The sequence below is a fragment of the Arabidopsis thaliana genome, chromosome 3 (genome assembly GCF_000001735.4).
Source record: "Arabidopsis thaliana chromosome 3, partial sequence".
Lineage (NCBI taxonomy): Eukaryota > Viridiplantae > Streptophyta > Magnoliopsida > Brassicales > Brassicaceae > Arabidopsis > Arabidopsis thaliana.
This window is the reverse complement of record NC_003074.8, coordinates 9,528,724-9,541,205: the sequence shown is the minus strand read 5'-3', so window position 1 is coordinate 9,541,205 and position 12,482 is coordinate 9,528,724. Positions and strand designations below refer to the sequence as shown.

The window sequence follows — 12,482 nt, the reverse complement described above, 5'->3', positions numbered from 1 at the left end:
TAAAATTTGTTATATAAAATGTATATGTAGATATTTGTTTTATTAATATTGTTTGCTTTATTTAGTGTTTAAGATAATATATATATAGATTTTAATTGTCATATCTAGGATTTCATCCGTAGTATATCGTTTCGTATTATTATCGATCAAAACCCGTCATACCATCTAATCATGCACAATGAAATTAAACATATCTAATGGATTTCACTTGTGGTATACCGTCTCGTAATACTATCGACCAAACCCGTCCTACCACTAACCCTGTTCAGTAAAATTAGACATTATTTTGTTATTTTTGTTTTAATAATACTTTAATTTAAAAAATATTTAATTCAAATCAATTTAGAAGTTTTCTTTCAAATATTTATTTAATTGTTATAAAGTTTATATATTATAATATTATAAACATGTCATACCATCTAGTCCTACTATCTAATCATGTTCGGTGAAATTATTTTATTTTATTTTTTTATTAATATTTTTATTAAAAGATTTATAATTTAAATCAATTTAAAGTTTTCTTTCAAATAATTATTTAATTTTTAAATATTTTAACCATTTTGGCAAAAATAACTAGGCCATGGAATAAGAGCATATTCTTTTGAATAAGATTTGCTTTTATTTGATAGTTAATTTTCGCATTGAATAAGCCAGTGGTAACCATTGTAAATAAGTTCCAACTCCATGATTTATTGATGTATATATAAATGTAAATCACAAAATGGCTGCAAAAATGTATATATAGATGTAAACCCAACAAATATGAAAACAGAAAATAAAATAAAAATTTGGTAGAAATTGAATCTGACAATAATTTGATTTAATGAAATTATTTGATAATTATTAACAACATAACCTAAAACTTAACCAATGAACAATTAGAATAATCTAAAAACCCTATACAATGAAATGTTAAAGACAAGTTTATGTTATTCCCCTTTTTGTACAAGCTTCCAAGTCTTATGAACATAAAAAGCAAACGCAAATTTTCTTGCGTTTTTGTTTCCTTGATGTCAAACGTAGTTTCTTACCAACCAAACCACATAAGTCAGCTAGCTAGCTGAGATCGATATCCACTTTTTCCGGTACACACCTTTCTTTTTGGTTCTTACCAAGCTCTGTTCCAAGCTGACCCTGATCGCCTGCACCAAACGCGAATAGCTTCCCCGATTCCGTGAGCGCAAATGTATGAGCGTTCCAGTATATGGAGTTCGTTAGACTTATCTGGACCATCCGCTCGTTCACTTGTTTTAGCGATGTTACTACCGTTGGACTTAGCACGTTTGCATGTCGATTACCCTGCAACAAAAAATCAAACCAGACATACGACTAAACATAAGTTTAGAACATATAATGTAAGCAAAAGAAACAATGGAGGCCATGGCCAATCACTAACCTGTTCATCAAAGGATGGATGGTGACCGAGACTAGCGGATTCGCCGCAGCCAAACGAGTAAACATCACCATCGTCTGAGACCACAAAAGTAGTGTAGTCTCCTGTTGCGACATGAACTGCTTTGACATGGCTTAGACCTTCAACAACCTTAGGGACTGATTCACACTCCTCGTTACCGTGACCTAAACATCCATATCTTCCCCAACCCCAAGTGCACACTCTTCCATCCTGACCTACCACCGCGGCATGCCAAGCACCCGCTGCAACTACCCTAGGTTGAAGATTCAATATCTGAAACTGCTCGATGACCCGAGGATACTTCTCATCTGTTCTTGACCCATGACCAAGTTTGCCTCCCAAACCGCAACCAACTGAGTAAACAGACCTAAAATAAGCATGCTACAGAGTCAGTGCTGCTGTTGGACATTTGCATAGTGTTCTATTGCACATGACCCATAGAAACATAGCAAAAAATTTAGGATCCAAATTATTTTTGTCAAAAGAGTTTAACCATACAAATATGACTACATTTGTTGTAACCTATAATATTGTTGAACTGGTCTAAAGTAGAAAAGAAAGTGTAAAAAAGGAACTCACATGCCATTTGGTTGACAGGCTAAGGCAAGAAGGTAGCAATAACCAGCAGCAATCTGCACAACGGGTACATTCTCGAGTGGGCCTAACAAAGGACGAGGCTCGACATCCGCAGCCTCAGTTTGGTGTCCTAGTCTACCGTCATTGCCCCACGAGAATGTATAAACCTTTCCTTCTCGGGAGAGAACAGCGGTAAAGTAATTCCCAATAGCTGCTTGCACTACAAATATGTTTTTTAAAGATGTTACAAGCTGAGGAGTTGTAACTGGTTTAGTCCCTTGCCCTCCGTATTCAGCTTCCCCGAAGGATTCTTTTCCACACGCATAAACTTTTCCGTCATCGCTTATTAGCATTGTCCGAGCAGCACCAGCAGCTGCTTGGATGATTCGAACTCCCTGCAATGATCTGCACAGCACGATAACAAACTCCATCAAGCCAAGAGCATATATTTTCTTCTCTTTTCAGATCTTGATGATGATGGAAAATGACCTAACAGGTTGAATTCGAGCTTCGTCCTCGGTATGACCATGTCCTAGCTGTCCAGAGTTATTATATCCGAAAGTATAAACTTCTCCTTTCGATGTGACTGCTACACTATGACCAGGACCAGCAACAGCTTGAGATTTCTCTCTTCGACAACACGCTTCACCAGCCAGCAAAAACCGAAGGACTAATTTCCATGATCCTCCGCACCTACGTTTCATCTCTTGACGTTCTTCTTCATTCATCGGCTTGAAAATCACCCTTTTATTACACATGTCGAGAGCAGCGAGCTCCGATAGTGATAGGTTAATGTCCGGGGCAAAGTTTGCTGGCTGGCTAAAGAACGAGCATGTTGCCTAAAACAACAACAACAACAACAACAATCAAATCAGCAGAACAATCAATCCTCGAAAATTTCAGTAAAACATTTCCGACATTTTCGAAACAAAACCTCGAGATTAGCGAGGTCACGAGGATCCAATCTACATTCAGTGAGAACATGTAGGACAATGGAAGGGTTAGCTGCTAAAGGAAACTCTCCTGGAGTTGTGTCACCAAAGCAATGTCGTTTTGGCCTCTGAAATGGTGACACAGGAGGAGAAGTAGTCGAAACAGATTGTTCCGGCAAGTTAATATACTGTAAACTCGGAGTTCCACTCGTAGCATCCATTTTTGAAACAGATTATCTACAAAACCACAAATTAAGACAAGAAAGTCACACTCTGATTAGCCTGAAATATGAGAAAACAAACAGAACAAGATCCCCAAAAACTTACCTGCAAATTCTCTAGTCTCTAGTATTGTTCAACAAGTTCTAAGCTTTTTGATCTACATAAGAAACAGAAACTAAGTAAGGTTCCAAATCATAATCAATTGTTATAAACAGAAACTAGAAAAGGTGAAACCTTTTGACTAATGAAGAACAGAGAAAGAATCTGTGAATCAATCAAATCAAATCAACCAAGAATGAAAGAAGAAAACTTGGAAGAGAAGTGTAGGAATCAACAATGAATTATTCTATAAAGATGAAAAAGGAATCTTAAAGAAAGATTGGATCTGATACGGAAGATAATAAGAAAACAGTTTGTCACACGCAAAGGACTACTCCTTCTCCTCTGCACACGGAAACTCAAAACTTTTGACCTTACCATGATCACAACAGAAAACCCAGAAATCAATTTTGATTGACCAAACAAACACATCAGAGAGATCAATCCATTTGGGGAAATGTTAGTAACTAATACTACAGTTTGATCATTACCCAGATTCACAATCAGAGACAAAATCATAGAAAATTCAACAGAGACTTGAGATGGATAAAAATGATTACTTGTTAAGAAAAAAGATGAGATTTTTGAAAACCCATCTGCATCAAACCATCATCATCATCAATTCAATCATCATCAACAACAAGAATTCGAACATCAGAATCTACAGACAAGCTATAGTGAGTTTCTTTGGTTGTGTTCTTGTGTCTGATCAGAGAAGCATAGAAGATGAAAACGAACGATCGAAGAATGTTTTGTTAGAGAATTAATTGACTGTGAAGAAAGCAAGCAAGCGAATTTCACAATTTGATCAGAAAAAAGGAACTTTTTTTTAATATAATTTTGGTCCTGGGAAAGTCTGCAAATTTGGCGTTGATAGAAGTGAATGAAGAAGAAAGAAAGTTGTGGTGTCTCTTTATGCGGACTTATAAAGCGATCAGATCTCTTTCTCAGTAAATAACATAACAAATTATAAGAAAATTTGTGATTATATGTCACATATATGTTTGATTGTAATGGAATATAACATCATGATGATCAATACATGTATGCATGTGTTATGTGTGTATATAGACGTGTGCATCCAAAACTTGGTTTGAGTGGTAGAACAAGTTATCTATCTATCTATCCAACGGATCTTTATAGTAGTTTATTAATATCTGCTAATAATTTGATTATATTACTCATGAGTCCTTACATAGTTATCCACTATGATGACATCCTCATTCTTTTTCATGTTTATAAGGAGTATTATTTTCACCGAAAATAGAAGTAAATTTTGTTAAATTCATTTTAGTGAGAGTTTTCATGTCTAGATGTTATAGAGTTTTCATTTTAGTTTGAGTTTTAAACAAAGATAGAATGAAGATATTAAGATTGAGATATAAGAATGAAAAGGAAATAACATTATCACAACTAATTTGTAGCATTTTCGAAAATTTATTCATAATAGTCTTGGAACAGAAAATAGATGTAATTACTATTTAGAGAATTCCCCATAAGCTAAACAATTTAACCAAAAAAATATATTGAAATTAACTAATTTGGTGAAAGATAAACTGATAAAGATTCCTTTTAGTTTTATAAACTATCTTGGAGAGAACATCGACAACACCCAATAATTGCTACCCATATATATACCAAAACCATATGGTAGACAGCCAAAAATAAAATAAAAAAAACTTCTTTGGGAAATAATATTTATTTATGGTGAGATGAGAACCACTAATATTTGGGAAAGATTCACCATAATAATGAAACATTAATTTAAACTTTTTTTTCATTCGCTGACAAGACTTCTTACCTACACATATAAGTTTTATTTTTTGAACATTTAATTTTTATATGTTAACAGCAGAATAAATCTGGCTAAGTTACTGAATTTAGGGTTTAATTGACATTTCTTGCAGAATTTTACTGAATAATTTAGAGCTTAAATGGTAACAGATGATTTTTTTTTTTAAAAACTTACCTAAAGACATTTTATTGCTGCTCAACAATATTTAATTTTATATTTTATAGATATTTAAAACTTTTAATATCATTTAATCATATGATAAACCTAAAAAATTCTTCAACTTTCTCTTTTCAGTAACAAATTATATTCTAAAATTGAAATATTTGATGACCATCCCACCTTCTCGTTATAGATGTTGTACACGTCAAAATATAGTGGTGGAAAAAAACATTATGTCAAAATGTTGATGAAAAGCCTTAGCGAGGCCAATGGATATGTCATCACATCATGAAACATGTGATGCAACATCATCACTCTGCAAGGACATGAAGATCAATCTGCAGGTGCTTTTTTATTCTTGGTGAAACAGATGGCATATACGTATAAATTCTTCGAGATATTAATTAGTATGGTTCCATAGTTTTTGTCCGGTATACACATTTAAAACTAAACCAAAATCCGAACCGGACATTTTCTCTTACAGTTAGGTATAACAAGAGAGAAAATGACATGTACAAGAAATGTGAAGGAAGATTACATGGATTGGATTGCTATGAACATTGGTTTGGGTTCTGGTCTAGTACCAGTTTTAGACTCCTTAACCGGGACTACTGCATCTGGAACTCTTTGACATATGTTCTTGATAGAAAGGATCATCAGAGCCTTGAACTGAACTCAGTCTTGGAGATGAAAAACTGTATCCTTCCTTATGCATTGCCTCGTGGCAGCTTTCTTCTTCTTTGAACTTGATGAAGTAGATGGATGACCAGTAATCTCTTACCAAGTTCTTCAAATTCATGAGCACAAAAAAATGAGAATCAAGAGAATAGCTTGAAGGCGTGCGTAAGAGAGTGAAAGAGAGATGTTATTTTACCATCTTGATCAATTGCATGACTTCGTTTAATGCGTTCTTGAAGAGATCAGTGTGAGTTAGATCTTGAGTGGTTAAGATCTCTTGTCGGGTTTTATGAGATAAGTTCAATTCCATTTCCGCTCCTGTGTTTTAAGGAATTACTAGTTAGATTTATAGAGAGAACACACGAGACAGGTCTATAAAGAAGAGGGAAGATGGATATGTAATTAACCTGCGACGATGAACTTCTCCATGATATGTCGAGCCATGTAGATTCTTCTTATCGAATCATCTTCCGGGATTTTACCATGTTCATACACCTCTTCAAAAAAATGCAATGTTTCTCCAGCGTAGCAGCTACCAGCATATAACGAATTAGTTTAAATAAATGGTGAAACCGGGATATATATGAGGTCAGGTATTGAATGGAGTACCTATCAGCAAATTCCATAAACGAATGGCGAAATCTTTTATTGAGAAGAAGCTTATCGAGTGGCTCGTTTGGGTCAACAGGTCGAAACTCCTCCTTCCGAAATAATAATCCGCTATCGGGAATGCCTAGAGCTTGACCCATTCTTTGAAACTCAAAGTTTTGTCTTTTCTTCAAGCTGATTTGTGAAAGAAGAGGTTGGTTACTCGAGATGGAAAAGAAGACAACGACGAGAATCCCACCCTGAAAGAAGAATCAACTCAGAAGTCTGTTAAAAAGGTATTCCAACTGCAAATATAAAGAACAGTCCTGGTATTAGCTTTCATACCGTGACTAAAAGCACAAATCTTGAAGCAACCTGAAGCCAAGAGATTTCTTCATGAATCTCATTCAACACAAACGCTGTTACCCATATAACGATTGAAGTGGCTGAGACGAGAATTCCTTTCCAGAGATCTCTAAGCTCGTCAAAACGAAACTCTACATGTCGAACTGCTCTTGTGAATGCAATTAAAGCAAGGACATAGAGAGCATGAAGGCCTGCAACTGGGAAAGTCCATTGAAGACCCATGTGGCATTTATCGTTGAGAGGCTTTGTTGCGTGGATAACTAAATGCAAAATCAAAAGCTTTGAGTTATTATTATCCAAAACAAGAGAAACCAAGAACTGCTCAGTACATATAACGTTCAGAACAATTCTTACTTGCAGCTCCGAAGATCCATGGCAACAAAACAAGGGGGAGGAAAATGTATGATTTTACCGGAGGTAGACGTTTCCTACATTGCAAAGAATATGTAACAACCAAACAGCATTAAACTCAATTACACCAATAGAGATAGAATTGGAATCCAAAAACATTTTGATCAACATTGAACCTCACTTGACAAATATGAAGTATAGTTGAAATGCCTGAGTTATACGGCAGCTCATCAACAAACCAAACCCAAGTGGTCCTTCAATCCACACTGAAACCAAATTATACAAGACTTATTGATATAACTGTCAATTTGTTTACGAAGATGAGGAATCATGGTTTCCAAACAAACCTGCCCAAAGATAGCAATATCGCCACCAATGTTTCGTCCTGAATCGAAGCAAATTAACTGACATCTGAAAATTAAATATAAAACAGTCTATTAGTGTAGAAACTCAACAAATGAAGTGATTCTTAAGAGCAACGGAATCATCAAGTCAAGTAGTCTAACCATAATTGAGAAGAGAAGGTTGAAGCTGGAGATAACTTGAATAACAGGGATCCAGAAACTGCTACTGTTAGTACGAGGAGCCTTATGAATCAAACACGGTAACACTGAGCGCGATAACAGCCTAAATAAACAAAGTGAAATCCATCAGATAGAATCAACTTAATAGAGAAATTGAACTACTTGGAAGTTAACTCATGATACAAATCCACTCAATTAGTCCATTAAATCAAGCTTTTGAACTTCAAATCTAAGTTCAATAATCGATTCCGACATAATATATGAATCTTGCTATCAAGATACTGAAACCATCTAATTCCCAGCTAAAAGAAACTGAAACGAAACAAAAGACAGATCTTTTGATACATAACATCAAACACTTACAATACAAAGAGTTAAAATAGCAAAGAGAGACATCGTATGAAAATTTTAAACGATTAAAGACACAAAATTCGAGATTTTGACTCAAGTCAAGAGTCAACAAGCAAACCCAGTAAATGAAAAATCTAGATCTTCAAAACTAAAACCCAAAAATGGGATTTTTAAGCTCGAACACATACACGAAGAAGCAGATGACTGAAATTGCGACGGCGACGTAATCGCTGGGACAACCACCATGTAGAGCACATCCACTCGCCATTTCTATTGTAGCATATCAGCTCTCTCTTCTCCACTCGCTTTCTGGGTTTTTGAGATTTTATTTGGTTTCAAAGCTTGTTGCTTTAATGTCAAGGTAAAGTGTGCAAATTTCTATAAATTCAATAAAAGAAACTTCATTTATCGATGTTGAAACAAAAAGCTTTAAAAGATTCACACTTTCGCATAAGAGAAGAGACGTCTCTGTCTCTTCATTGTTCACGTTTCTCTCTTCTTCTCTGACTTTTTTGACCAGAAGACACTTCCTTTTTCCGGTAACAATTCTGATTGGTTTTTCACTTTTCACTTCTATAATTATAGATTTTTCATACTTGTCCTTTGTGACAAGTTGGTACATTAAAATTACAATAACCACCCTCTATTATAGATTTTTGACATAACCACCCTATACTATTGAGAGATTTCACAAACCCACCCATTAAAATTGTATACTTTTTTAATTCAACCCTGTTGTAAATTTTGTTTATTTCACTCCAATGACTTGATCTTGGAACTATATCGCCACAACAGACCTCCCACCAAATTGTTGAGTGCGTGCGAGGCCATTGGAACGATAAGACTCGACGACAAAACAGCTGCATAACCGTAGACTATACCGACAATCGAAGCCCTGAAAATTTCAAGAAACCGCAAAGAATTCAATAGGAAAACCTCGGAAATGTGATAGAGAGATGCAAGAACATGTTAAAGGCAATCATCTAATATCAAGATTCGGTCTACGCAATTCTCATCAGCATTGAGGTACCAAAATGTTCAGTAAAAACGGCTTACCAAACTGCAAAAGAATACTTTCTTCCGCTCCCGAGATGAAGTAAACCGAAAATGAGGCCAACCGCTACAATACCATTCCAATTAGTTCCGAACAAAGGCATTAATGCACCTCTAAACAGCAGCTCCTGTGAATACACCAAATCAAACCAATGAACGACATTTTCTAAAGGAGAGCCTTTCTGTGTTTTATTGTGATTGTTTATTGTTACCTCACTTATTCCCGGTAACATTGCAACAACAAGGTAATCTAGAGGTTCGAGGGAAGTGAGAATCTGCAAGTAGTGAATACCAAAGGAGACAATAAGCGGAGTTTAAAGAATCGTATAAATGTATATAATGTGTAATGTTTTGACCTGTCGGTTTGCTGCTTCACTAGAATCAGCAAAATCTGGCCAAGATTTAAGTAGCAAGAACCTACTTGACGATATAAACACAACGATTCCAGCAATTAAACCGAGATGCCAAGTTTCAAACCCAACTGCAAGAAAGATCATGCAATACAAAACATGTTTTGGTTACTGAATCTCTCAAAGGATTCTTAGTACACAACATAATCGTTTTCCGAGATGTTACATGGTACATCTATAGAGCAGTCTGGAACCAGTAATCCTTCAGTCGAAGCAACATGAGACGCCTGCAAGCGGTAACCAAATCAGCAAGATACAAATGCTAGAATCACAAAATCATAAACTTTCAGATTTGGGATTCACCTTTCTGATGATCAGACCTAGTGCAGCCATCAAACCGGAAGTTACAGTGCAAGCCTGAAGCACTTTGTCTCGAGGAGCAGCAACAAAAACATCAATGGAGTCCTTTGAAGTTGAAGAATCAACTTGAGCTTCCTCAAATCTTGGAGAAGAAACTTCTTCATCTGTAACATTTCTTAAGCCTATGTCTTTACCTTGTTGTGACTCTCTTTTGAGTTTCTTAAGTGATTTACGACTTGAAGAGGCTCTTACATCAAACTTAAAACCCAAAAGACAAAATAAACAGACTATAGTATAAGAGATCATCTGTTCGGACCAAGAAGCGGCAACATTAAAGAATCTTACTTGTACTCTTCGAGCATCATATAGCTTAGGGTTCGAGCCAACTGATCATCAAGTAAGCAAATTTCAACCAAAAATCTTTGTCGAATTCTCATATATATGATCATATCAAGTTAGGAATCGCACTTACCTACCTGGACGAAAAAGGAGATGAAGAGAAGTTGAAGCTCCTCTGCTCCAAGATTGCAGAGCGATGGAACCCATCCGAGATTTTCGCCTGCCTTCTCAAAGTTTGTCGCTTTGATTCATAAGAGAGACTCTGTTTCCAATATAAAACAAATGAAGAGTTTCACGAAGAAGAAAGCGTCGAAATGAGAGGTCTGTGTCTCGCCAGCTTCATACGGCGTCGTTTATCAGAGAAAACGCACCAAGAAAGAAGAAGAAATGAAACCAAATTTTTATTGTAACATATTTCAAAAGAAGAGGACATGAGTCCTTTTCTGATTTTCTGTACCGAATTCAAAGTTTAGAGCTTTTTTAATCTAATGTGGTGCAATGTCGATCAAAACAAGTTGAATCATTGACAAAAGCTAGTCTCTTTTTATTCTCTCTTATTAGATTTTTACATACATGATGAATAGAGAGACAGAACAAGCGATTTTAAGTATGTATGATAGCTCGAAACTATTTTTTTCGATAGATCAGAGAGGGATTCGATAAGTGGGATCAAACATCTTCAATATAAACAACAAGTTGCCTTTGCCCCTTGATATCCTGTAAAAAATGAACATTGTTTCAAGATTCAAATGTTTTTGGTTGTCAGTTCCATAGAGAAATGAAAAACTATCATTCACTACTGACCGTAGTTCCTCGTCCACATAGGTAATCTCTAGTTCACCGCGTGCAGTACCATCAGGTGCTTTTACCGGAATCTGCACACAGCAAACACTAATGATCAGTAAAAGAAGCATATGGTGTATGTATGAGTCAGTACTACCAGTTTCCCTTATAACAGCAAGAGTTTTGGTAATACTTACAAAGCCGAGAATTTTAAACACTTGAAGTTTCACAGCAACCGTCTTCGAGTTGAGGGGTGTCAAGTCTCCAGTTACCTATGAAAACATTGTAGTTTGCTAAGTCTCATTTTACAAACTCTGCTGAAAGAATATTGATGATAAAAACTTTGGTATTAGTCCTCCTTTGTTCTTGCCTAGTGAGTCACAATGGAACATGATCATACATATATGTGACAAAGTCTCAAACTTTCGTACATTTTGAATATTATATAGCAATGGATCACATCAATAGGTTTCAACATCACAGAGAAAAGAGCTTTGTATATGGTCTAACACAACGCAAAATCGCAAAACCTACTTGTGAAAATGGTACAAAAAGAGAATTCAGTCGCGGTTTGAAATATTACCGAGTTATAGAAAGGCCAAGTCTCCATTCTTTGCACCTTTAGTGTATCCATATTGATACATTGGTAGTTAGTTAACGATCTTAAGAACCTTGGTTTCTGTTACATTCTCAAGGAGACAGAGAAAATTACACAACAAGCCAAAAACAAACAACAACACAAGTTTCAAAGATTACAAGTTCTAACCTTTGCTTGCAAAATCGCAGCAGATGTTGTGTAAATGAGCTCCCATTTCCCATTGATCAAATCAGACTTCAGAGGCTCCTTGGTTGGGTTTACTGCTTCCACCTTACGTGCTAACTATCATGATTCAAAACAAACACCACTCAGATTAGTCTCTCAATCACATTCTCTATACCCTAGTGTACCAAAACTATTCTCAATGGTTCCCACATGAAGAGAAATCAAGAACCTGATCAATCAGAAGCTGATCATCAGGCGAGGCAGTGGCACCACGTTCAAGAGGCTCAATGGCTTCGACAAGTTCATGTTTGAGCTGTTTCCGCTTCTCGGCTCCACCGTTTCTTGGAGGAAAGCTGAAAACAGCTTGGATTCTCAATCTTTCCCGATCACCTTTTCGAATACTCAGTAACTTCGTCGGAACGGCGAAGCCACTGTCCGATGGATGATTAAATCCGGCGGCCGGAGACGTTAAAACTCCAGTCTTTAAGCACCAAGGTAAAGCCATGGATATCAAAACAGGACAAAGCTTTTCCAATGGAGTTTTAAAGAGTGGCTGGGTCGTTTCTGAGAGACTCTGTTCGAAGATAGACACATAAGAGAGGAAAAAGAGAGAGATCGTAGCTCTGTCTTCGCCATGACCGACAACAACATCACACACACCACCGAAAGTCACAAAGATAAGGTTTTTTTGCTCTCTTTTCTTCTAAAACGAGAGGCCCTAGTTGTTTCTGACTCATTACGGCGTCGAAAACGTATGTGGAAAAGTAGATCTTTGCTAT

The 12,482-nt window shown here is 36.1% G+C and overlaps 4 protein-coding genes across 14 annotated transcripts; all 4 read right to left on the bottom strand.

Moving 5' to 3' along the window:
• Positions 1-752: 752 nt before the first annotated feature.
• On the bottom strand, positions 753-4,347 carry AT3G26100 (Regulator of chromosome condensation (RCC1) family protein). 6 transcript variants are annotated; one of them, NM_202633.3, is made up of 7 exons: positions 3,804-4,347; positions 3,250-3,301; positions 2,925-3,159; positions 2,480-2,829; positions 1,994-2,395; positions 1,397-1,781; positions 753-1,299 (listed from the first exon to the last, which is right to left on the bottom strand). In NM_202633.3, the coding sequence occupies exons 3-7, from the start codon at positions 3,141-3,143 to the stop codon at positions 1,057-1,059; spliced, it is 1,599 nt and encodes a 532-aa protein (NP_974362.1). In that variant the 5' UTR covers positions 3,144-3,159; positions 3,250-3,301; positions 3,804-4,347; the 3' UTR covers positions 753-1,056. The 6 variants fall into 6 exon arrangements, with proteins under 6 accessions (NP_974362.1, NP_001326164.1, NP_001326163.1 ...); NM_001338783.1 differs by having other exon boundaries at positions 3,379-4,341; NM_001338784.1 differs by having other exon boundaries at positions 3,622-4,341.
• Positions 4,348-5,576: 1,229 nt separating this feature from the next.
• Positions 5,577-8,593, bottom strand: RGS1 (REGULATOR OF G-PROTEIN SIGNALING 1). Of its 2 annotated transcripts, NM_113514.4 has the most exons (10): positions 8,244-8,593; positions 7,687-7,807; positions 7,528-7,591; positions 7,362-7,446; positions 7,184-7,257; positions 6,809-7,089; positions 6,485-6,723; positions 6,283-6,407; positions 6,072-6,193; positions 5,577-5,984 (listed from the first exon to the last, which is right to left on the bottom strand). In NM_113514.4, exons 1-10 carry the CDS (start codon positions 8,321-8,323, stop codon positions 5,796-5,798), a joined length of 1,380 nt encoding a protein of 459 aa, NP_189238.2. In that variant the 5' UTR covers positions 8,324-8,593; the 3' UTR covers positions 5,577-5,795. The 2 variants fall into 2 exon arrangements, with proteins under 2 accessions (NP_189238.2, NP_001327634.1); NM_001338780.1 differs by lacking the exon at positions 5,577-5,984 and having other exon boundaries at positions 6,047-6,193.
• Positions 8,593-10,611, bottom strand: AT3G26085 (CAAX amino terminal protease family protein). 4 transcript variants are annotated; one of them, NM_001203051.1, is made up of 9 exons: positions 10,569-10,611; positions 10,291-10,398; positions 10,164-10,204; positions 9,822-10,076; positions 9,685-9,745; positions 9,465-9,589; positions 9,321-9,383; positions 9,112-9,236; positions 8,789-8,950 (listed from the first exon to the last, which is right to left on the bottom strand). In NM_001203051.1, the coding sequence occupies exons 1-9, from the start codon at positions 10,588-10,590 to the stop codon at positions 8,809-8,811; spliced, it is 942 nt and encodes a 313-aa protein (NP_001189980.1). In that variant the 5' UTR covers positions 10,591-10,611; the 3' UTR covers positions 8,789-8,808. The 4 variants fall into 4 exon arrangements, with proteins under 4 accessions (NP_566788.1, NP_001326411.1, NP_001078210.1 ...); NM_113513.2 differs by lacking the exon at positions 10,569-10,611 and having other exon boundaries at positions 8,593-8,950; positions 10,295-10,437; NM_001338779.1 differs by lacking the exon at positions 10,569-10,611 and having other exon boundaries at positions 8,619-8,950; positions 9,822-10,204; positions 10,291-10,546.
• A 12-nt stretch (positions 10,612-10,623) lies between these two features.
• On the bottom strand, positions 10,624-12,432 carry AT3G26080 (plastid-lipid associated protein PAP / fibrillin family protein). Of its 2 annotated transcripts, NM_113512.4 has the most exons (6): positions 11,933-12,432; positions 11,707-11,820; positions 11,524-11,619; positions 11,138-11,212; positions 10,962-11,032; positions 10,624-10,874 (listed from the first exon to the last, which is right to left on the bottom strand). In NM_113512.4, the coding sequence occupies exons 1-6, from the start codon at positions 12,206-12,208 to the stop codon at positions 10,802-10,804; spliced, it is 705 nt and encodes a 234-aa protein (NP_189237.2). In that variant the 5' UTR covers positions 12,209-12,432; the 3' UTR covers positions 10,624-10,801. The 2 variants fall into 2 exon arrangements, with proteins under 2 accessions (NP_189237.2, NP_001326410.1); NM_001338778.1 differs by having other exon boundaries at positions 10,624-11,032.
• Positions 12,433-12,482: the final 50 nt, after the last annotated feature.

Bases quoted from the DNA above. Each gene is read 5' to 3' on its own strand.
- AT3G26100 (NM_202633.3), bottom strand. From the start codon at position 3,143: ATGGATGCTACGAGTGGAACTCCGAGTTTACAGTATATTAACTTGCCG. The intron at 2,830-2,924 runs GTTTTGTTTCGA...TTGTTGTTTTAG, and splicing joins GTGACCTCGCTAATCTCGAG to GCAACATGCTCGTTCTTTAG. The intron at 1,782-1,993 runs GTGAGTTCCTTT...TGCTTATTTTAG, and splicing joins GCCTGTCAACCAAATGGCAT to GTCTGTTTACTCAGTTGGTT.
- RGS1 (NM_113514.4), bottom strand. From the start codon at position 8,323: ATGGCGAGTGGATGTGCTCTACATGGTGGTTGTCCCAGCGATTACGTC. The intron at 7,808-8,243 runs GTATGTGTTCGA...TTGTTTATTTAG, and splicing joins TCAGTCATCTGCTTCTTCGT to GCTGTTATCGCGCTCAGTGT. The intron at 6,724-6,808 runs GTATGAAAGCTA...TTCTTCTTTCAG, and splicing joins GATTTGTGCTTTTAGTCACG to GGTGGGATTCTCGTCGTTGT.
- AT3G26085 (NM_001084741.2), bottom strand. From the start codon at position 10,364: ATGGGTTCCATCGCTCTGCAATCTTGGAGCAGAGGAGCTTCAACTTCT. The intron at 9,590-9,684 runs GTAACATCTCGG...TCTTTCTTGCAG, and splicing joins CTGCTCTATAGATGTACCAT to TTGGGTTTGAAACTTGGCAT. The intron at 8,951-9,111 runs GTAAGCCGTTTT...TGAAATTTTCAG, and splicing joins AAGTATTCTTTTGCAGTTTG to GGCTTCGATTGTCGGTATAG.
- AT3G26080 (NM_001338778.1), bottom strand. From the start codon at position 12,208: ATGGCTTTACCTTGGTGCTTAAAGACTGGAGTTTTAACGTCTCCGGCC. The intron at 11,620-11,706 runs GTTAGAACTTGT...AGAATGTAACAG, and splicing joins CTGCGATTTTGCAAGCAAAG to AAACCAAGGTTCTTAAGATC. The intron at 11,033-11,137 runs GTAAGTATTACC...TGCTGTGTGCAG, and splicing joins TGTTTAAAATTCTCGGCTTT to ATTCCGGTAAAAGCACCTGA.